Below are 24,694 nucleotides of genomic sequence, written 5' to 3'. Positions count from 1 at the left end.
TCCACGGCCCTGCCACCAGACTCTGATCCACGGTCCTGATCCATGGCCCTGATCCACGGCCCTGCCACCAGACTCTGATCCACGGTCCTGCCACCAGACTCTGATCCACGGTCCTGCCACCAGACTCTGATCCATGGTCCTGCCACCAGACTCTGATCCATGGTCCTGCCACCAGACTCTGATCCATGGTCCTGCCACCAGACTCTGATCCATGGTCCTGCCACCAGACTCTGATCCATGGTCCTGCCACCAGACTCTGATCCATGGTCCTGCCACCAGACTCTGATCCATGGTCCTGCCACCAGACTCTGATCCATGGTCCTGCCACCAGACTCTGATCCATGGTCCTGCCACCAGACTCTGATCCATGGTCCTGCCACCAGACTCTGATCCATGGCCCTGATCCATGGCCCTGCCACCAGACTCTGATCCATGGTCCTGCCACCAGACTCTGATCCATGGTCCTGCCACCAGACTCTGATCCATGGTCCTGCCACCAGACTCTGATCCATGGTCCTGCCACCAGACTCTGATCCATGGTCCTGCCACCAGACTCTGATCCATGGTCCTGATCCATGGCCCTGATCCATGGTCCTGCCACCAGACTCTGATCCATGGTCCTGCCACCAGGCTCTGATCCATGGCCCGGCCACCAGGCTCTGATCCATGGCCCGGCCACCAGGCTCTGATCCATGGTCCTGCCAACAGGCTCTGATCCACGGTCCTGATCCACGGTCCTGATCCACGGTCCTGATCCACGGTCCTGCCACCAGGCTCTGATCCACGGCCCTGCCACCAGGCTCTGATCCACGGCCCTGCCACCAGGCTCTGATCCACGGCCCTGCCACCAGGCTCTGATCCACGGTCCTGCCAACAGGCTCTGATCCACGGCCCTGCCACCAGGCTCTGATCCACGGCCCTGCCACCAGGCTCTGATCCACGGCCCTGCCACCAGGCTCTGATCCACGGCCCTGCCACCAGGCTCTGATCCACGGCCCTGCCACCAGGCTCTGATCCACGGCCCTGCCACCAGGCTCTGATCCACGGCCCTGCCACCAGGCTCTGATCCACGGCCCTGCCACCAGGCTCTGATCCACGGCCCTGCCACCAGGCTCTGATCCACGGCCCTGCCACCAGGCTCTGATCCACGGCCCTGCCACCAGGCTCTGATCCACGGCCCTGCCACCAGGCTCTGATCCACGGCCCTGCCACCAGGCTCTGATCCACGGCCCTGCCACCAGGCTCTGATCCACGGCCCTGCCACCAGGCTCTGATCCACGGCCCTACCACCAGGCTCTGATCCACGGCCCTGCCACCAGGCTCTGATCCACGGCCCTGCCACCAGGCTCTGATCCACGACCCTGCCACCAGGCTCTGATCCATGGGACTGAGTCTGAGACACACAGGTGTGACACACGAGACCCATACCTTACTCTTTCTCTAGATAACAGACAGAGAGAGACTACGTTATTGTCCTGATCTCTAGCCTGTGAAAGGAAGAGTCTCATGATAACAGACAGAGAGAGACTACGTTATTGTCCTGATCTCTAGCCTGTGAAAGGAAGAGTCATGATAACAGACAGAGAGAGAGAGAGAGAGAGAGAGAGAGAGAGAGAGATTACGTTATTGTCCTGATCTCTAGCCTGTGAAAGGAAGAGTCTCATGATAACAGACAGAGAGAGATTATGTTATTGTCCTGATCTCTAATCTGTGAAAGGAAGAGTCTCATGACAACAGGCAGTAACACTGCAAAAAGACTAGAAATCATGGTGAATAACAATCTAACACAGGATGCAGTCGAAATAGCAATAGCCTTCAAGTCCTACTTTATTGACTCTGTCAAGGTACTGACACAGAACCCGTCCACTGGTTTCTTGGGCTCAGTGCTAGTGAATGACGCTCAACCTGTCTTCATCATAAGGGAGGTTTCTGAGTCAAAGGTGAACAAGGTGATTAGCTCAGTAAAGAACTCTAAAGCCAAAGATGTGTTTGTAGTTTTTAAGAAAGGTAGAGTCCAGCCCAAAGAGTCAGTCATTGGCCCCATTACTAAGGGCACCAACACATCTATTGGTCTCGGGGTGTTTCCAAGGGTATGGAAGTCGGCCATATTAACGGCCATCTTTAAATCAGGCGACCCTGCTGACGTGAGTAACTACAGGCCCATTAGTATACTACCTGTGGTGTCAAAGGTTGTTGAAAAGTGTGTAGTAGAGCAACTGATTGCCCACCTCAACGACAGCCCCTTCACATTACACTCCATGCAGTTTGGCTTCAGAGCGAAACACTCCACAGAAACGGGTCTGAAGTTCAAATGTATGCAGATGATACAGTGATATATGTGCATGGGAAAGAGCAAACAACAAGCTGCACAAGAACTCACTACTGAACTCACTACTACGCATGTCTTGTATTCAAGATCCTAAATGGCCTGGCTCCTCCCCCTCCACTCAGTACTTCTGTTAAACAGAAAACCCAAACATATGGCAGCAGATCCACAAGGTCTGCCATGAGAGGTGACTGTATAGTTCCCTTAATTAAGGAAAAGCACCTTTAGTCAATCCTCTTTCTCTGTGAGAGCTTCCCATGTCTGGAATACAGACACATAACTGCACCACATATCACACTTCCACAAAATGCTTGAAGACATGGCTAAAGGTCAATCAGATTTGTGAACATGGTCCCTAGCTGTGTGTTGCTGCTTTCCATGTTGTCTGTTGTCTGTAGCTTGTGAGGTGTGGAAACACTTTGTTGCTTTTATGAATTTTGTCTTGCTGCTTTTTGTTCTACATTGCTCTGTCTGTGTGCTACGTCTTGCTTGTCCTATGTTGCTCTGTCTGTGTGCTACGTCTTGCTTGTCCTATGTTGCTCTGTCTGTGTGCTACGTCTTGCTTGTCCTATGTTGCTCTGTCTGTGTGCTACGTCTTGCTTGTCCTATGTTGCTCTGTCTGTGTGCTACGTCTTGCTTGTCCTATGTTGCTCTGTCTGTGTGCTACGTCTTGCTTGTCCTATGTTGCTCTGTCTGTGTGCTACGTCTTGCTTGTCCTATGTTGCTCTGTCTGTGTGCTACGTCTTGCTTGTCCTATGTTGCTCTGTCTGTGTGCTACGTCTTGCTTGTCCTATGTTGCTCTGTCTGTGTGCTACGTCTTGCTTGTCCTATGTTGCTCTGTCTGTGTGCTACGTCTTGCTTGTCCTATGTTGCTCTGTCTGTGTGCTACGTCTTGCTTGTCCTATGTTGCTCTGTCTGTGTGCTACGTCTTGCTTGTCCTATGTTGCTCCGGAAGATCACTGACGTCATGATTCAACTTTGTCCCCCCCCCGCTAGAGTTCCAGTTGTCTTGAAAGCACCAAAAATCCTGAGAATTTTTTTTATTTTTTTTTATTTTACCTTTATTTAACCAGGCAAGTCAGTTAAGAACAAATTCTTATTTTCAATAACGGCCTATCGGGGAACAGTGGGTTAACTGCCTGTTCAGGGGCAGAACGACAGATTTGTACTTTGTCGGCTCGGGGGTTTGAACTTGCAACCTTCTGGTTACTAGTCCAACGCTGTAATCATTAGGCTACCCTGCCGCCCCAGAACGTCAGACTTTGATGACAAAATTTCCCCACAAGAAGGACTGCCACACCACCTTCCTGTTCAAGTGAGCACAACAAGGTGAGTCCACAAATGCCTTATATGCAGCTGCATAATGATGTAATATGCCAGGGAGATATGTATACTGTAGCTAAGAAAGTAATACTAAGTGTATGTTTTATAGTAAGCTGTTAGTAGCCCATGTGCCTCAACCTAATCATTTGTTCCCTTTTCCCCTTCAGAACTACTGAGCCTACTGTTCTGACTTGGTGGTGCACATGTAACCTAAAGCCTGTTTTAGAGAAATTTTATTGTTGAATATTGTAAAGGTTTTTCATTGTCTGCTTATATGGCCCCTTTAGTCATCCTACGGTTCTGACATGGTGTACAGGGAGAACACTGTTGCTGTACAAGTAGTTATATTGTCTACGTCTGTCCTTGCTCGCTCATTAATGTCTTAAAATCGAAATGAAGGATTCTCTCATCCGTTCCTCGTGCCCTTTATGCCATAGTTTGTTTCAATTGTCAGTAGAACCCACATGTTTAAAACAAGTATGTAATTTGTTTTAAAGGAAGTAAATGAGGCTGAATGAGCTGTTTCCGCTGATAGCCAGGAGTAACAGTGGTAAGGATTCACTCCATGGTGTTGAAAAGAAAGCTCTGCTGTTGGGACAGCTTTATGTAGGCCCTAACAGTTTGTGGGCAGCTTTTGTCACCGTTATACTGCAATTAATGTCTTTTTTTAGTGTTGTGGCTTTGCTGGCATGAATCTAAAAACATTTTTTTAGAGTTTGCCCCACCAAGATTTACATGCTAAACACCACAGTTTGATTATGTCATACACACATTGTCATAACTAGAGGTCGACCGATTAATCGGAATGGCCGACTAATTAGGGTCGATTTCAGGTTTTCATAACAATCGGAAATCGGGATTTTTTTTTACACCTTTTTTTAACCTTTATTTAACTAGACAAGTCAGTTAAAAACACATTCTTATTTTCAATGACGGCCTAGGAACGGTGGGTTAACTGCCTCGTTCAGGGGCAGAACGACAGATTTTCACCTCGGGGGATCCAATCTTGCAACCTTACAGTTAACTAGTCCAACGCAATAACGACCTGCCTCTCTCTCGTTGCACTCCACAAGGAGACTGCCTGTTACGCAAATGCAGTAAGCCAGTGTAAGTTGCTAGCTAGCATTAACCTTATCTTATAAAAAACAGTCATAATCACTAGTTAACTACACATGGTTGATGATATTACTAGATATTATCTAGAGTGTCCTGTGCTGCATATAATCTGCATATAATCTGACTGAGCGGTGGTAGGCAGAAGCAGGCGCGTAAACATTCATTCAAACAGCACTTTTGTGCGTTTTGCCAGCAGCTCTTCGTTCTGCGTCAAGCATTGTGCTGTTTATGACTTCAAACCTATCAACTCCCGAGATGAGGCCGATTAATTAACAATTGTTGTAATTGTCATTAATACAAATACATTTATTTATTATTTTAAATCCGCCGATTAAATCGGCTTTTTTGGTCCTCCAATAATCAGTATCGGTGTTGAAAAATCATAAATCGGTCGACCTCATAACAGTGTAAAACGTCATTACCTAGGACTAAATGTTTGTAAATGCAGTTGCCTATGACTAAGTGTCTGTAGCCATAGTTAAGCCTATCAAAGAAATCCTGACTTGCTCAGGAGAGATCTCCAATGTACACAACACTCTCTGGCAGGTAGTCAGCAGTTAAGAGCCTTGGTCCGGTAACCGAAAGGTTATTGTCCTGTTGAAAAGACTAAGCGCAAACCAGATGGTGTATCGCTGCAGAATGCTGTGTCCTTTAGTAGTAGTTTCTTTGCAGCAGGTAGACCTGCCTAGGAACAGTGGGTTAACTGCCTTGTTCAGGGGCAGAGCAACAAGACTTTGACCTTGTCAGCTCGGGGATTCGATCTTACAACCTTTTGGTTACTCGTCCAGTGCCCTAACCATTAGGCTACCTGCCGCCTCTTCATTGAACAAGCATGAGGAAACAGTGTTTAAACCCTTTACAAATGAAGATCTGTGAAGTTATTTTGATTTTTACAAATTATCTTTGAAAGACAGGGTCCTGAAAAAGGAATATTTATTTTTTTCCCTGAGTTATATTTTTAATATTAGAACAGACTCTGGTACACTTATTTATTTAGTGTTGTTTACACTGTTCCAAAAAAATTATATTGTAATCTAACAGCAACTGTTGGGCATATATAATACTCACAACGCTTGCTCCTCCCCTCCTTTGTCTGGTTCTCCAGTAGCTTCCACAACACAAGTCACATGTCTTCCACAGATCTGATTTCCCCTTTCCCTCCTGAGCAACCAGTAAACATTCACCCATTTCCAGTGTCACGTTCTCCGCATCTATTTTTCTCTCACGTTACTGTGTTCGGAGTTTATTATAACCGATTTATTGATGTGACACAGTGACCATCGGGCACTTTCTTGAGTCATTTGTGCGTCTTAATTATTTAAATCAAACATTGTGCTTAAAGCATCAGACAAGTGCATTTGTAATTGATTTTATTCAAAACACATAGGGTGTCTGTCTATATACTGAAAATTAAGTTTAAATATTGACCAATTGATTGGTCGAAAGAACAGGATGACTCTCGGTCGACCAAGATTCTTTGTAAGCCCCGTGACTAAATATAATATATACATCTAAAAATGGTATGTGGGAGGAGGAGGATCTTGATGAAACCACCTCTTAATAAATCTCCACAGCCCTGCATAGTTCACAGGAGATCTAGTATACAAGAGATCTCCCCAACACAACACTCTGGTATGCAGACAGCAAGAGAACCTCACCAAACCCCCCACACACACACACACACACACACACACACACACACACACACACACACAGCAGAGGTCATTGGGTTGGAGTTAGCCGAGGCCCAACGCTCTGCTTACCAGGAGCAGAGAGAGCGAGAGAGAGAGAGAGAGCGACAGTGGGCAATCCTGGACAAGAGGTCAGAGGTTTCTGGGTCAGCATGGGAAATTAATTCTGATTCATTAGGATCCCCATTATCCGAAGCCAATGGCGACATCTAGTCTTACTGGGGTCTGACACATAACGAAAAAAACATGACAAAACACACACACACAACCAGTAGGTCACATGTCAGTACAGACACACACAACCAGTAGGTCACATGTCAGTACAGACACACACAACCAGTAGGTCACATGTCAGTACAGACACACACAACCAGTAGGTCACATGTCAGTACAGACACACACAACCAGTAGGTCACATGTCAGTACAGACACACACAACCAGTAGGTCACATGTCAGTACAGACACACACAACCAGTAGGTCACATGTCAGTACAGACACACACAACCAGTAGGTCACATGTCAGTACAGACACACAAACCAGTAGGTCACATGTCAGTACAGACACACACAACCAGTAGGTCACATGTCAGTACAGACACACACAACCAGTAGGTCACATGTCAGTACAGACACACACAACCAGTAGGTCACATGTCAGTACAGACACACACAACCAGTAGGTCACATGTCAGTACAGACACACACAACCAGTAGGTCACATGTCAGTACAGACACACACAACCAGTAGGTCACATGTCAGTACAGACACACACAACCAGTAGGTCACATGTCAGTACAGACACACACAACCAGTAGGTCACATGTCAGTACAGACACACACAACCAGTAGGTCACATGTCAGTACAGACACACACAACCAGTAGGTCACATGTCAGTACAGACACACACAACCAGTAGGTCACATGTCAGTACATACACACACAACCAGTAGGTCACATGTCAGTACATACACACAACCAGTAGGTCACATGTCAGTACATACACACAACCAGTAGGTCACATGTCAGTACATATACACAACCAGTAGGTCACATGTCAGTACATATACACAACCAGTAGGTCACATGTCAGTACATATACACAACCAGTAGGTCACATGTCAGTACATATACACAACCAGTAGGTCACATGTCAGTACATATACACAACCAGTAGGTCACATGTCAGTACATATACACAACCAGTAGGTCACATGTCAGTACATATACACAACCAGTAGATCACATGTCAGTACATATACACAACCAGTAGGTCACATGTCAGTACATATACACAACCAGTAGGTCACATGTCAGTACATATACACAACCAGTACGTCACATGTCAGTACATATACACAACCAGTACGTCACATGGGGGAAAGGTGTTGTGTTGCGAGGCGTTTCTTTATTTGTTGTTTTAAACCAGGTTTACTGTTCACATGCTCTGTGTAAGATGGAAGGGAGGTCCATGCACTCATGGCTCAGTATAATACTGTACTTTTAACTTGGCAAGTCAGTTAAGAACACATTCTTATTTTCAATGACGGCCTAGGAACAGTGGGTTAACTGCCTTGTTCAGGGGCAGAACGACAGATTTTCACCTTGTCAGCTCGGGGGATCCAATCTTGCAACCGTACAGTTGACTAGTCCAACGCAATAACGACCTGCCTCTCTCTCGTTGCACTCACTTTGTTTTTGCATTATTTAAACCAAATTGAACATGTTTCATTATTTACTTGAGGCTACATTTATTTTATTGATGTATTATATTAAGTTAAAATAAGTGTTCATTCAGTATTGTTGTAATTGTCATTATTACAAATAAATAAATAAATAAATAAAATAAATAAATATATATATATGGATTTTTTTTTAAAGAATCTGCCTCCTCCAATAATTGGTATCAGCGTTAATAACCATAATTGGTCGACCTCTAATACACATACAATACACATACAATACACATACAGTGGCATTCAGAAAGTATTCAGACCCTTTGACCTTTTCCACATTTTGTTACGTTACGGCCTTATTCTAAAATGGATTTTAAAAAAAATACAAATTCTCAATCTACATAATACATGTTACTCTATATAACGATCAACCTGTCTGTCTAGAGACTAGACCATGTTACTCTATATAACGATCAACCTGTCTGTCTAGAGACTAGACCATGTTACTCTATATAACGATCAACCTGTCTGTCTAGAGACTAGACCATGTTACTCTATAATGACTTGCTCACTTGGATGGGCCAACACACACAGGTTAAAGGCCTGGATACAACCAAGTACTACAGACATAAAAGGCATGTCCTGGCCTCAGCCATCCTCCTGCCACAGTGTGTAGACAATATATCATGTTTAATCTATTTGGACTGCATCTCTGCTCACAGCATGAGAGAAACTAGGGAGATCCCAGTGTAGTTTAGTTAACGTCACTGAGTCGTGAGTGATCCCGTGAGTGAGGTGGTGTCTCTCTCTCTCTGGGTGGGTGTCTCTCTCTCTCTGGGTGGGTGTCTCTCTCTCTCTCTGGGTGGGTGTCTCTCTCTCTCTGGGTGGGTGTCTCTCTCTCTCTGGGTGGGTGTCTCTCTCTCTCTGTGGGTGTCTCTCTCTCTCTCTGGGTGTCTCTCTCTCTCTGGGTGTCTCTCTCTCTCTGGGTGTCTCTCTCTCTCTGGGTGTCTCTCTCTCTCTCTGGGTGTCTCTCTCTCTCTCTGGGTGTCTCTCTCTCTCTCTGTGTGTCTCTCTCTCTCTCTGGGTGTCTCTCTCTCTCTCTGGGTGTCTCTCTCTCTCTCTGGGTGTGTCTCTCTCTCTCTGGGTGTGTCTCTCTCTCTCTGGGTGTGTCTCTCTCTCTCTGGGTGTGTCTCTCTCTCTCTGGGTGTGTCTCTCTCTCTCTGGGTGTCTCTCTCTCTCTGGGTGTCTCTCTCTCTCTCTGGGTGTCTCTCTCTCTCTGGGTGTCTCTCTCTCTCTCTGGGTGTCTCTCTCTCTCTCTGGGTGTCTCTCTCTCTCTCTGGGTGTCTCTCTCTCTCTGGGTGTCTCTCTCTCTCTGGGTGTCTCTCTCTCTGGGTGTCTCTCTCTCTCTGGGTGTCTCTCTCTCTCTGGGTGTCTCTCTCTCTCTGGGTGTCTCTCTCTCTCTGGGTGTCTCTCTCTCTCTGGGTGTCTCTCTCTCTCTGGGTGTCTCTCTCTCTCTGGGTGTCTCTCTCTCTGGGTGTCTCTCTCTCTCTGGGTGTCTCTCTCTCTGGGTGTCTCTCTCTCTGGGTGTCTCTCTCTCTGGGTGTCTCTCTCTCTGGGTGTCTCTCTCTCTGGGTGTCTCTCTCTCTGGGTGTCTCTCTCTCTCTCTGGGTGTCTCTCTCTCTCTGGGTGTCTCTCTCTCTGGGTGTCTCTCTCTCTCTGGGTGTCTCTCTCTCTGGGTGTCTCTCTCTCTGGGTGTCTCTCTCTCTGGGTGTCTCTCTCTCTGGGTGTCTCTCTCTCTGGGTGTCTCTCTCTCTGGGTGTCTCTCTCTCTGGGTGTCTCTCTCTCTGGGTGTCTCTCTCTCTGGGTGTCTCTCTCTCTGGGTGTCTCTCTCTCTGGGTGTCTCTCTCTCTGGGTGTCTCTCTCTCTGGGTGTCTCTCTCTCTGGGTGTCTCTCTCTCTGGGTGTCTCTCTCTCTGGGTGTCTCTCTCTCTGGGTGTCTCTCTCTGGGTGTCTCTCTCTCTGGGTGTCTCTCTCTCTGGGTGTCTCTCTCTGGGTGTCTCTCTCTCTGGTGTCTCTCTCTCTGGGTGTCTCTCTCTGGGTGTCTCTCTCTCTGGGTGTCTCTCTCTGGGTGTCTCTCTCTCTGGGTGTCTCTCTCTCTGGGTGTCTCTCTCTCTGGGTGTCTCTCTCTCTGGGTGTCTCTCTCTCTGGGTGTCTCTCTCTGGGTGTCTCTCTCTGGGTGTCTCTCTCTCTGGGTGTCTCTCTGGGTGTCTCTCTCTCTGGGTGTCTCTCTCAGTGTCTCTCCCTCGCATGTTGTAGCAGAAGTAAGTCTAGTCTAGTGTATTGTAGTTAGGCTTGGGTACTATAACGTATACCAGGGTGTTTGGAAATATCCACGGGATGGTTTTTCAATACCGTCAATACTACTTCTTTTAACGTTTTTGTTGTTGTTAATACATTTTAAATATTTGTATTTACTTAAGTAAATACCTGCAGTCAACTTGACATTATTATTTATTAGATAAAGGAAATCTCATTCCTGATTTCACCGGTTACATTATCCCCAGTCACGATGACGAGAGACCAGAACCTCGTGAGTCACTGTTGTGCAGCATGCGCCAGGTGATCTAGTTAGTCTGGAATTCACTACTAGATATTTGTCAACTAGATAACTTAACTCACCACGCGCTCTCACCACTGGTGTCCCCCAGGGCTCTGTTCTAGGCCCTCTCCTATTCTCGCTATACACCAAGTCACTTGGCTCTGTCATAACCTCACATGGTCTCTCCTATCATTGCTATGCAGACGACACACAATTAATCTTCTCCTTTCCCCCTTCTGATGACCAGGTGGCGAATCGCATCTCTGCATGTCTGGCAGACATATCAGTGTGGATGACGGATCACCACCTCAAGCTGAACCTCGGCAAGACGGAGCTGCTCTTCCTCCCGGGGAAGAACTGCCCGTTCCATGATCTCGCCATCACGGTTGACAACTCCATTGTGTCCTCCTCCCAGAGCGCTAAGAACCTTGGCGTGATCCTGGACAACACCCTGTCGTTCTCAACTAACATCAAGGCGGTGGCCCATTCCTGTAGGTTCATGCTCTACAACATCCGCAGAGTACGACCCTGCCTCACACAGGAAGCGGCGCAGGTCCTAATCCAGGCACTTGTCATCTCCCGTCTGGACTACTGCAACTCGCTGTTGGCTTGGCTCCCTGCCTGTGCCATTAAACCCCTACAACTCATCCAGAACGCCGCAGCCCGTCTGGTGTTCAACCTTCCCAAGTTCTCTCACGTCACCCCGCTCCTCCGCTCTCTCCACTGGCTTCCAGTTGAAGCTCGCATCTGCTACAAGACCATGGTGCTTGCCTACGGAGCTGTGAGGGGAACGGCACCTCAGTACCTCCAGGCTCTGATCAGGCCCTACACCCAAACAAGGGCACTGCGTTCATCCACCTCTGGCCTGCTCGCCTCCCTACCACTGAGGAAGTACAGTTCCCGCTCAGCCCAGTCAAAACTGTTCGCTGCTCTGGCCCCCCAATGGTGGAACAAACTCCCTCACGACGCCAGGACAGCGGAGTCAATCACCACCTTCCGGAGACACCTGAAACCCCACCTCTTTAAGGAATACCTAGGATAGGATAAGTAATCCTTCTCACCCCCCCCCCCCTTAAGATTTAGATGCACTATTGTAAAGTGACTATTCTACTGGATGTCATAAGGTGAATGCACCAATTTGTAAGTCGCTCTGGATAAGAGCGTCTGCTAAATGACTTAAATGTAAATGTAAATGATAACTTAGAACTATTAAGTTAACCGTCTAAAATGTGCTAAATGCTCTGCAGTTGTGTATTTGGTTTGCTCATTTTAGTAGCTAGCTACCTAGCTAAGTGGTTAGCTTCTTGCAATCAAGTGTGATGTATTGTTGTCTCTACCTTCTTGCCCTTTGTGCTGTTGTCTGTGCCCAATAATGTACCCCGTGGTGTTGCTACCATGTTGTGTTGCTAATATAATAAATATGTTGTGTTGCTACCATGTTGTGTTGCTACCATGTTGTTGTCATGTTGTGTTGCTACCATGTGTTGCTACCATGTTGTGTTGCTACCATGTTGTTGTCATGTTGTGTTGCTACCATGTTGTGTTGCTACCATGTTGTTGTCATGTTGTGTTGCTACCATGTTGTGTTGCTACCATGTTGTTGTCATGTTGTGTTGCTACCATGTTGTTGTCATGTTGTGTTGCTACCATGTTGTGCTGCTGCTATGTGGTCTTTCTGCCATGATGTGTTGTTGTGTTGCTGCCTTGCCATGTTGTGGTCATGTTGTGTTGCTCCCATGTTGTTGTCATGTGTTGCTACCATGTTGTCATGCTGTGTCGTTATGTGTTGCTGCCTTGCTATGTTGTTGTCATGTTGTGTTGCTCCCATGTTGTTGTCATGTTGTGTTGCTACCATGTTGTGTTGTCATGTGTTGCTGCCTTGCTATGTTGTGTTGTCTTAGGTCTCTCTTTATGTAGTGTTGTGTTGTCTTAGGTCTCTCTTTATGTAGTGTTGTGTTGTCTCTCTTTATGTAGTGTTGTGTTGTCTCTCTTTATGTAGTGTTGTGTTGTCTTAGGTCTCTCTTTATGTAGTGTTGTGTTGTCTCTCTTTATGTAGTGTTGTGTTGTCTCTCTTTATGTAGTGTTGTGTTGTCTTAGGTCTCTCTTTATGTAGTGTTGTGGTGTCTTAGGTCTCTCTTTATGTAGTGTTGTGTTGTCTCTCTTATGTAGTGTTGTGTTGTCTCTCTTTATGTAGTGTTGTGTTGTCTCTCTTTATGTAGTGTTGTGTTGTCTCTTTATGTAGTGTTGTGGTGTCTTAGGTCTCTCTTTATGTAGTGTTGTGTTGTCTCTCTTTATGTAGTGTTGTGTTGTCTCTCTTTATGTAGTGTTGTGTTGTCTCTTTATGTAGTGTTGTGGTGTCTTAGGTCTCTCTTTATGTAGTGTTGTGTTGTCTCTTTATGTAGTGTTGTGGTGTCTTAGGTCTCTCTTTATGTAGTGTTGTGGTGTCTTAGGTCTCTCTTTATGTAGTGTTGTGGTGTCTTAGGTCTCTCTTTATGTTGTGTTGTCTTCGGTCTCTCTTTATATAGTGTTGTCTTAGGTCTCTCTTTATGTAGTGTTGTCTCTCTTGTTGTGATGTGTATTTGTCCCATATTTATATTTTATTGTTATTTATCTGTTTGTTTATCCCCCCCTGTCCCCCGTCCCGCCGTCCCCCGTCCCCCACAGGAGGCCGTCATTGTAAATAAGAATGTGTTCTTAAATTACTTGCCTAGTTAAACAAAAGGTTAAATAAAATGCTTATCTTGGGAAGAGCAGAAAGCCTTGCTGTCTAGTATTTGTTTTGTGCGTACAGCAAACTGTAAGTAGCATTGTTTAAGTTACTTGTAGAACTTGATGAGCTGAAATGCCTGTCCTGCAAATAGTTATGTCAGAGACTATTAAAAAAAAAAAGTTTGCATGTGTTCTTTAGCATTTAGCTAGCATTCACTATGGGATTTTACATGTAGTTGTTAGCATTGCTAACATTTCAGATTGAAAACAGCCATTATGACTATCTGTATACCGCCCGAGGATAAAGTTGGGCCAAGGGAACCTCTCCCTCCCATCAGTGTAGTGTAGCGCAGTCACAGAGTTTATAAACTCCAAAAGGCACAACGTCGCAGGAACACTTGTGAAACAGACCAGGCTGGGGTTTGGGATTTAAGAGGTCAATGAGAGAAGTAAAAAAAAAAAAACATTTTTTCTAAAGTGTCTGGGAGTTAGTTTGGTTACTAAAGACCAGCAGAAGCATCAGAACTTGGAGAAGCCTGACTAAACTGTCACGTGGAATTTGACTGATTTCATGACTCGTGACCGCCGGTGTGGCGGTAATACAATCACCTCAACAGCCCTACTCTGGGGCTGGGGTCTGGGCTCTGGGGCTGGGGTCTGGGGTCTGGGGGTGGGGGCTGGGGTTGGGGTCTGGGGTCTGGGGCCTGGGGTCTGCGCTCTGGGGTCTGGGGTCTGGGGCTGTGCTCTGGGCTCTGGGCTCTGGGCTCTGGGCTTGGGCTTGGGCTCTGGGTCTGTGCTACTGAGGTCTATTGTGGAAACAGGTCATCTGTATTGTGTTGGGACAAAGAGACCACGCACAACCACAACACAGTGGCATCATCAGCCCAGGGAGGAGAAAAGCACAGCAGGGGACATGGGGAGAAGGTCAGAGGAGCTCTGACTATGTTCCCATGAGCCTGCATCTCAGGCTATTCCCTATATAGTGCACTACTTTAGACCAGGGCCCTATATAGTGCACTACTTTAGACCAGGACCCTGCTGTCCATCTTTCTCCCTTCCTTTATGTCTATTTCAGTGGTTAGACCGTTGGGTTGTAACCGAAAGGTTGCTGGATTGAATCCCCGAGCTGACAAGGTAAAAATATGTCTTTCTGCCCTTGGGCAAGGCAGTTAACCCAGTGTTCCCCAGTAGGCTGACAGTTAACCCACTGTTAACCACTAGGCTACCCTGCCGCCCCTACGCTCTAACCACTAGGCTACCCTGCCGCCCCTACGCTCTAACCACTAGGCTACCCTGCCGCCCCTACGCTCTCTAACCACTAGGCTACCCTGCCGCCCCTACGCTCTCTAACCACTAGGCTACCCTGCCGCCCCTACGCTCTCTAACCACTAGGCTACCCTGCCGCCCCTACGCTCTCTAACCACTAGGCTACCCTGCCGCCCCTACGCTCTCTAACCACTAGGCTACCCTGCCGCCCCTACGCTCTCTAACCACTAGGCTACCCTGCCGCCCCTACGCTCTCTAACCACTAGGCTACCCTGCCGCCCCTACGCTCTCTAACCACTAGGCTACCCTGCCGCCCCTACGCTCTCTAACCACTAGGCTACCCTGCCGCCCCTACGCTCTCTAACCACTAGGCTACCCTGCCGCCCCTACGCTCTCTAACCACTAGGCTACCCTGCCGCCCCTACGCTCTAACCACTAGGCTACCCTGCCGCCCCTACGCTCTAACCACTAGGCTACCCTGCCGCCCCTACGCTCTCTCACCACTAGGCTACCCTGCCGCCCCTACGCTCTCTAACCACTAGGCTACCCTGCCGCCCCTACGCTCTCTAACCACTAGGCTACCCTGCCGCCCAACACTCTAACCACTAGGCTACCCTGCCGCCCCTACGCTCTAACCACTAGGCTACCCTGCCGCCCCTACGCTCTAACCACTAGGCTACCCTGCCGCCCCTACGCTCTAACCACTAGGCTACCCTGCCGCCCCTACGCTCTAACCACTAGGCTACCCTGCCGCCCCTACGCTCTAACCACTAGGCTACCCTGCCGCCCCTACGCTCTAACCACTAGGCTACCCTGCCGCCCCTACGCTCTAACCACTAGGCTACCCTGCCGCCCCTACGCTCTAACCACTAGGCTACCCTGCCGCCCCCCTACGCCTAACCACTAGGCTACCCTGCCGCCCCTACGCTCTAACCACTAGGCTACCCTGCCGCCCCTACGCTCTAACCACTAGGCTACCCTGCCGCCCCTACGCTCTAACCACTAGGCTACCCTGCCGCCCCTACGCTCTAACCACTAGGCTACCCTGCCGCCCCTACGCTCTAACCACTAGGCTACCCTGCCGCCCCTACGCTCTAACCACTAGGCTACCCTGCCGCCCCTACGCTCTAACCACTAGGCTACCCTGCCGCCCCTACGCTCTAACCACTAGGCTACCCTGCCGCCCCTACGCTCTAACCACTAGGCTACCCTGCCGCCCCTACGCTCTAACCACTAGGCTACCCTGCCGCCCTACGCTCTAACCACTAGGCTACCCTGCCGCCCCTACGCTCTAACCACTAGGCTACCCTGCCGCCCCTACGCTCTAACCACTAGGCTACCCTGCCGCCCCTACGCTCTAACCACTAGGCTACCCTGCCGCCCCTACGCTCTAACCACTAGGCTACCCTGCCGCCCCTACGCTCTAACCACTAGGCTACCCTGCCGCCCCTACGCTCTAACCACTAGGCTACCCTGCTGCTCTAACCACTAGGCTACCCTGCCGCCCCTACGCTCTAACGACTAGGCTACCCTGCCGCCCCTACGCTCTAACCACTAGGCTACCCTGCCGCCCCTACGCTCTAACCACTAGGCTACCCTGCCACCCCTACGCTCTAACCACTAAGCTACCCTGCCACCCCTACGCTCTAACCACTAGGCTACCCTGCCACCCCTACGCTCTAACCACTAGGCTACCCTGCCACCCCTACGCTCTAACCACTAGGCTACCCTGCCGCCCCAAGATAAATAAATAAATAAATAAATACTTGCAAGAAAACACAGACCACCCCCTGCAGACGTACTTAAAATACAAATAAAATATGGAATCCTGAATGAAAGTGCATTTTCTTTCTTCCTGCTAGTGAGTGTTGAGCTGCCAGTCTGTACCCCTAGCTCTAGCCAGACTGCCTGCCCGCCCGTCCGCACTCAGAGCCAGACTGCCTGCCCGCCCGCCCGTCCGCACTCAGAGCCAGACTGCCCGCCCGTCCGCACTCAGAGCCAGACTGCCCGCCTGCCCGCACTCCTTGCCAGACTGCCCGCCCGCCCGCCCCGTCCGCACTCCTTGCCAGACTGCCCGCCCGCCCGCCCCGTCCGCACTCCTTGCCAGACTGCCCGCCCGCCCGTCCGCACTCCTTGCCAGACTGCCCGCCCGCCCGCCCGCACTCCTTGCCAGACTGCCCGCCCGCCCGTCCGCACTCCTAGCCAGACTGCCCGCCCGCCCGTCCGCACCCCTAGCCAGACTGCCCGCCCGCCCGTCCGCACTCCTAGCCAGACTGCCCGCCTGTACTCATAGCTCTAGCCAGACTGCCCGCCTGTACTCATAGCTCTAGCCAGACTGCCCGCCTGTACTCATAGCTCTAGCCAGACTGCCCGTCTGTACTCATAGCTCTAGCCAGACTGCCTGTCTGTACTCATAGCTCTAGTCAGACTGCCTGTCTGTACTCCTAGCTCTAGCCAGCCTGCCTGTCTGTACTCCTAGCACTAGCCAGACTGCCTGTCTGTGTCTGCCTGTCTCTACTCCTAGCACTAGCCAGACTGCCTGTCTGTGTCTGCCTGTCTCTACTCCTAGCTCTAGCCAGACTGCCTGCCTGTACTCCTAGCTCTAGCCAGACTGCCTGCCTGTACTCCTAGCTCTAGCCAGACTGCCTGCCTGTACTCCTAGCCAGACTGCCTGCCTGTACTCCTAGCCAGACTGCCTGCCTGTACTCCTAGCCAGACTGCCTGCCTGTACTCCTAGCCAGACTGCCTGCCTGTACTCCTAGCCAGACTGCCTGCCTGTACTCCTAGCTCTAGCCAGACTGCCTGCCTGTACTCCTAGCTCTAGCCAGACTGCCTGTCTGTACTCCTAGCTCTAGCCAGACTGCCTGTCTGTACTCTAGCCAGACTGCCTGTCTGTACTCTAGCCAGACTGCCTGTCTGTACTCCTAGCCAGACTGCCTGTCTGTACTCCTAGCTCTAGCCAGACTGCCTGTCTGTACTCCTAGCCAGACTGCCTGCCTGTACTCCTAGCCAGACTGCCTGCCTGTACTCCTAGCCAGACTGCCTGCCTGTACTCCTAGCTGCCTGCCTGACTGCCTGCCAGACTGCCTGCCTGTACTCCTAGCCAGACTGCCTGCCTGTACTCCTAGCCAGACTGCCTGCCTGTACTCCTAGCCAGACTGCCTGTCTGTACTCCTAGCTCTAGCCAGACTGCCTGTCTGTACTCCTAGCTCTAGCCAGACTGCCTGTCTGTACTCTAGCTCTAGCCAGACTGCCTGTCTGTACTCCTAGCCAGACTGCCTGTCTGTACTCCTAGCCAGACTGCCTGTCTGTACTCCTAGCTCTAGCCAGACTGCCTGTCTGTACTCCTAGCCAGACTGCCTGTCTGTACTCCTAGCCAGACTGCCTGTCTGTACTCCTAGCCAGACTGCCTGCCTGTACTCCTAGCTCTAGCCAGACTGCCTGCCTGTACTCCTAGCCAGCCAGACTGCCTGTCTGTACTCCTAGCTCTAGCCAGACTGCCTGTCTGTACTCCTAGCCAGACTGCCTGTCTGTACTCCTAGCCAGACTGCCTGCCTGTACTCCTAGCCAGACTGCCAGTCTGCCTGCCTGTACCTGTCTGTACTCTAGCCAGACTGCCTGTCTGTACTCCTAGCTCCTGTCTGTACTCCTGCCTGTCTGTAGCCTGACTGCCTGTCTGTCTCCTAGCCAGACTGCCTGTCTGTACTCTAGCCAGACTGCCTGTCTACTCCTAGCTCTAGCCAGACTGCCTGTCTGTACTCCTAGCCAGACTGCCTGTCTGTACTCCTAGCCAGACTGCCTGTCTGTACTCCTAGCCAGACTGCCTGTCTGTACTCCTAGCTCTAGCCAGACTGCCTGTCTGTACTCCTAGCTCTAGCCAGACTGCCTGTCTGTACTCCTAGCTCTAGCCAGACTGCCTGTCTGTACTCCTAGCTCTAGCCAGACTGCCTGTCTGTACTCCTAGCTCTAGCCAGACTGCCTGTCTGTACTCCTAGCTCTAGCCAGACTGCCTGTCTGTACTCCTAGCTCTAGCCAGACTGCCTGTCTGTACTCCTAGCTCTAGCCAGACTGCCTGTCTGTACTCCTAGCTCTAGCCAGACTGCCTGTCTGTACTCCTAGCTCTAGCCAGACTGCCTGTCTGTACTCCTAGCTCTAGCCAGACTGCCTGTCTGTACTCCTAGCTCTAGCCAGACTGCCTGTCTGTACTCCTAGCTCTAGCCAGACTGCCTGTCTGTACTCCTAGCTCTAGCCAGACTGCCTGTCTGTACTCCTAGCTCTAGCCAGACTGCCTGTCTGTACTCCTAGCTCTAGCCAGACTGCCTGTCTGTACTCCTAGCTCTAGCCAGACTGCCTGTCTGTACTCCTAGCTCTAGCCAGACTGCCTGTCTGTACTCCTAGCTCTAGCCAGCCTGCAGGCCTGCTGAGAAGGATTTGCTGCTGTTTAATCTAGGAAGGAATTTTTCAGCCAGTATTGAAGTACGATTATGTGTTGATACAGCCATGAGGAGTGACTAAGGCCTCGGGCTTGGGTAGGACTGGGGTAGGGCTTTCACAATACCAGAAGTTTGACTTTGACACTGATACCAGGTTTAGTACCACAATACTTGATATCAAAATGATACCACAGTCAGAAAACCAAAAGCGTATTAGACAAAGTCACTGAAGGGACATGTTTTGTTGTTGTATGAATGAAACAATTAATTAATTAATTAATATTTAACTTTGGTAAAAAAAATATATATATAACTAAACCACGACATCATGGTGTGTGTGTAGATTGTAGCTTCCAATGTAATTGTCAGCATAATTTATAATCCCATATATTTTTTGTAATAACTAAATACACACACAGTACTGTGTGTGTGTGTGTGTGTGTGTGTGTGTGTGTGTGTGTGTGTGTGTGTGTGTGTGTGTGTGTGTGTGTGTGTGTGTGTGTGTGTAGGTAGCCTAGTGTTTAGGGACATGTTTCGTATTGCGTCAGATGAAAATATTGACGAAAACGCTGAATACGCTGATTCGGTGTGCGAGTTCATTAGAACGTTCATTAGAATATGTCGTTCCCATAGCAACGATAAAAACATTCCCAAACCAGAAACCGTGGATTGATGGCAGCATTCGCGTGAAACTGAAAGTGCGAACCACTGCTTTTAATCAGGGCAAGGTGTCTGGTAACATGTCCGAATATAAACAATGCAGCTATTCCCTCCGCAAGGCTATTAAACAAGCTAAGCGTCAGTACAGAGACAAAGTGGAATCTCAATTCAATGGCTCAGACACAAGAGGCATGTGGCAGGGTCTACAGTCAATCACGGACTACAAGAAGAAACCCAGCCCAGTCACGGACCAGGATGTCTTGCTCCCAGGCAGACTAAATAACTTTTTGCCCGCTTTGAGGACAATACAGTGCCACTGACACGGCCTGCAACGGAAACATGCGGTCTCTCCTTCACTGCAGCCGAGGTGAGTAAGACATTTAAACGTGTTAACCCTCGCAAGGCTGCAGGCCCAGACGGCATCCCCAGCCGCGCCCTCAGAGCATGCGCAGACCAGCTGGCCGGTGTGTTTACGGACATATTCAATCAATCCCTATAGCAGTCTGCTGTTCCCACATGCTTCAAGAGGGCCACCATTGTTCCTGTTCCCAAGAAAGCTAAGGTAACTGAGCTAAACGACTACCGCCCGTAGCACTCACTTCCGTCATCATGAAGTGCTTTGAGAGACTAGTCAAGGACCATATCACCTCCACCCTACCTGACACCCTAGACCCACTCCAATTTGCTTACCGCCCAAATAGGTCCACAGACGATGCAATCTCAACCACACTGCACACTGCCCTAACCCACCTGGACAAGAGGAATACCTATGTGAGAATGCTGTTCATCGACTACAGCTCGGCATTCAACACCATAGTACCCTCCAAGCTCGTCATCAAGCTCGAGACCCTGGGTCTCGACCCCGCCCTGTGCAACTGGGTACTGGACTTCCTGACGGGCCGCCCCCAGGTGGTGAGGGTAGGCAACAACATCTCCTCCCCGCTGATCCTCAACACGGGGGCCCCACAAGGAGCGTTCCGAGCCCTCTCCTGTACTCCCTGTTCACCCACGACTGCGTGGCCACGCACGCCCAACTCAATCATCAAGTTTGCGGACGACACAACAGTGGTAGGCTTGATTACCAACAACGATGAGACGGCCTACAGGGAGGAGGTGAGGGCCCTCGGAGTGTGGTGTCAGGAAAATAACCTCACACTCAACGTCAACAAAACTAAGGAGATGATTGTGGACTTCAGGAAACAGCAGAGGGAACACCCCTATCCACATCGATGGAACAGTAGTGGAGAGGGTAGCAAGTTTTAAGTTCCTCGGCATACACATCACAGACAAACTGAATTGGTCCACTCACACTGACAGCGTCGTGAAGAAGGCGCAGCAGCGCCTCTTCAACCTCAGGAGGCTGAAGAAATTCAGCTTGTCACCAAAAGCACTCACAAACTTCTACAGATGCACAATCGAGAGCATCCTGGCGGGCTGTATCACCGCCTGGTACGGCAACTGCTCCGCCCTCAACCGTAAGGCTCTCCAGAGGGTAGTGAGGTCTGCACAACGCATCACCGGGGGCAAACTACCTGCCCTCCAGGACACCTACACCACCCGATGTCACAGGAAGGCCATAAAGATCATCAAGGACATCAACAACCCGAACCACTGCCTGTTCACCCCGCTATCATCCAGAAGGCGAGGTCAGTACAGGTGCATCAAAGCTGGGACCGAGAGACTGAAAAACAGCTTCTATCTCAAGGCCATCAGACTGTTAAACAGCCACCACTAACATTGAGTGGCTGCTGCCAACACACTGTCATTGACACTGACCCAACTCCAGCCACTTTAATAATGGGAATTGATGGGAAATGTAAATATATCACTAGCCACTTTATCAATGCTACCTTATATAATGTTACTTACCCTACATTATTCATCTCATATGCATACGTATATACTGTACTCTACATCATCGACTGCATCCTTATGTAATACATGTATCACTAGCCACTTTAACTATGCCACTTTGTTTACTTTGTCTACATACTCATATGTATATACTGTACTCGATACCATCTACTGTATGCTGCTCTGTACCATCACTCATTCATATATCATTATGTACATATTCCTTATCCCCTTACACTGTGTATAAGACAGTAGTTTTGGAATTGTTAGTTAGATTACTTGTTGGTTATCACTGCATTGTCGGAACTAGAAGCACAAGCATTTCGCTACACTCGCATTAACATCTGCTAACCATGTGTATGTGACAAATAACATTTGATTTGATTTTGATTTGATTTAGAGTGTAGAGTTGGCAGGGTAGCCTAGTGGTTAGAGTGTAGAGGAGGCAGGTAGCCTAGTGGTTAGAGTGTAGAGGAGGCAGGTAGCCTAGTGGTTAGAGTGTAGAGGAGGCAGGTAGCCTAGTGGTTAGAGTGTAGAGGAGGCAGGTAGCCTAGTGGTTAGAGTGTAGAGGAGGCAGGTAGCCTAGTGGTTAGAGTGTAGAGGTGGCAGGGTAGCCTAGTGGTTAGAGTGTAGGGGAGGCAGGGTAGCCTAGTGGTTAGAGTGTAGATGCGGCAGGGTAGCCTAGTGGTTAGAGTGTAGGGGCGGCAGGGTAGTCTAGTGGTTAGAGTGTAGGGGCGGCAGGGTAGCCTAGTGGTTAGAGTGTAGGGGAGGCAGGGTAGGCTAGTGGTTAGAGTGTAGGGGAGGCAGGGTAGGCTAGTGGTTATAGTGTAGGGGTGGTAGTGTAGTCTAGTGGTTAGAGTGTAGGGGCGGCAGGGTAGCCTAGTGGTTAGTGTGTAGGGGAGGCAGGGTAGGCTAGTGGTTAGAGTGTAGAGGAGGCAGGGTAGCCTAGTGGTTAGAGTGGAGGGGAGGCAGGTAGCCTAGTGGTTAGAGTGTCGGGGAGGTAGGCAGCCTAGTGGTTAGAGTGTAGAGGAGGCAAGTAGCCTAGTGGTTAGAGTGTTGGACTAGTAACCGAAACGTTACAAGTTCAAATCCCCGAGCTGACAAGGTAAAAATCTGTCGTTCTGCCCCTGAACAAGGCAATTAACCCACTGTTCCTAGGCAGAATTTGTTCTTAACTGACTTGCCCAGTTAAATAAAGGTAAAATTTAAAAAATAAGCCCATCACTGCAGAATGTTTTTGTAGCCATGCTGGTTAAGTGTGCCTTGAATTCTAAATAAATCACCAGGAAAGCACCATTACACCGCCTCCTCCATGCTTCACGGTGGGAACCACACATGCAGAGATCATCCGTTCACCTACTCTGCATCTCACAAAAACATGGTGGTTGGTACCAAAAGTCTCAAATTTGGACTCATCAGACCAAAGGACAGATTTCCACCGGTCTAGAAGACCAGAGTGGTGCCCTCACCACTGTGTGAATCAGGCCTTCATGGTCAGCAACATTGTGTGAAAACCTTGTGAAGACTTACAGAAAACGTTTGACCTCTGTCATTGCCAACAAAGGGTATATAACAAAGAATTGAGATAAACTTTTGTTGTTGACCAAATACTTATTTTCCACCATAATTTGCAAATAAATTAATTAAAATTCCTACAATATGGTTTTCTGGATATTTTTTTTCTTATTTTGTCTGTCATAGTTGAAGTGTACCTACGATGAAAATTACAGGCCTCCCTCATCTTTTTAAGTGGGAGAACTTGCACAATTGGTGGCTGACTAAATACTTTTTGCCCCACTGGAAATCAGACACCATTATCTGACCAGAGACAGTAGCTTAGAGGCTCAAGTATATCAGACACCATTATCTGACCATAAACAGTAGCTTAGAGGCTCAAGTATATCAGACACCATTATCTGACCATAAACAGTAGCTTAGAGGCTCAAGTATATCAGACACCATTATCTGACCAGAGACAGTAGCTTAGAGGCTCAAGTATATCAGACACCATTATCTGACCAGAGACAGTAGCTTAGAGGCTCAAGTATATCAGACACCATTATCTGACCAAAAACAGTAGCTTAGAGGCTCAAGTATATCAGACACCATTATCTGACCAGAGACAGTAGCTTAGAGGCTCAAGTATATGCGACACCATTATCTGACCATAAACAGTAGCTTAGAGGCTCAAGTATATCAGACACCATTATCTGACCAGAGACAGTAGCTTAGAGGCTCAAGTATATGCGACACCATTATCTGACCATAAACAGTAGCTTAGAGGCTCAAGTATATCAGACACCATTATCTGACCAGAGACAGTAGCTTAGAGGCTCAAGTATATGCGACACCATTATCTGACCATAAACAGTAGCTTAGAGGCTCAAGTATATCAGACACCATTATCTGACCAGAGACAGTAGCTTAGAGGCTCAAGTATATCAGACACCATTATCTGACCAGAGACAGTAGCTTAGAGGCTCAAGTATATCAGACACCATTATCTGACCAGAGACAGTAGCTTAGAGGCTCAAGTATATCAGACACCATTATCTGACCATAAACAGTAGCTTAGAGGCTCAAGTATATCAGACACCATTATCTGACCAGAGACAGTAGCTTAGAGGCTCAAGTATATCAGACACCATTATCTGACCATAAACAGTAGCTTAGAGGCTCAAGTATATCAGACACCAAAGCCTGACGGCACACACACTCACAGTTCTTCCCAGATACTGTATTAGGAGCAAACTTACGTTTCTCATCATCCTCGTGCACTAACGACGCAGCTCTAGACAGAACATCCAATGGAGTCTCCATTCTTCACAACAAACCTGAAAAGAAAGACTTACATTTAAAATAACTGTAATCTTTATGGATTATGATGAAAATGGACTGCATGCTTACTATAGCGTTTCATGTATAACCATGTGTTATTACTGGGCTAGAACGTGGCTCCAAGCAGGATGCATTATTTACTTGCGTCTCGTGTTAAATAGCTCCAGTGGGAGGCTCATCCTACTCAAAACATAAAAAGTGAT

The 24,694-nt window shown here is 48.7% G+C and overlaps 1 protein-coding gene across 2 annotated transcripts in view; it reads right to left on the bottom strand.

Annotated features, from left to right (window-relative positions):
• The window catches only part of vgll4b (vestigial-like family member 4b), a 120,670-nt gene that overhangs the window by 92,093 nt on the left and 3,883 nt on the right, over positions 1-24,694 (bottom strand). For both annotated transcript variants that reach the window (XM_052474232.1, XM_052474233.1), the window contains exon 2: positions 24,410-24,487. In XM_052474232.1, coding sequence (XP_052330192.1) covers positions 24,410-24,473 — 64 coding nt within the window. In that variant the 5' untranslated portion in view covers positions 24,474-24,487. The remainder of the gene's footprint in view (positions 1-24,409; positions 24,488-24,694) is intronic.

Source organism: Oncorhynchus keta, chromosome 21 (assembly GCF_023373465.1).
Source record: "Oncorhynchus keta strain PuntledgeMale-10-30-2019 chromosome 21, Oket_V2, whole genome shotgun sequence".
Classification (NCBI taxonomy): domain Eukaryota; kingdom Metazoa; phylum Chordata; class Actinopteri; order Salmoniformes; family Salmonidae; genus Oncorhynchus; species Oncorhynchus keta.
The sequence above is the reverse complement of the archived record's forward strand: the minus strand, read 5'-3'. Positions and strand labels throughout refer to the sequence as shown.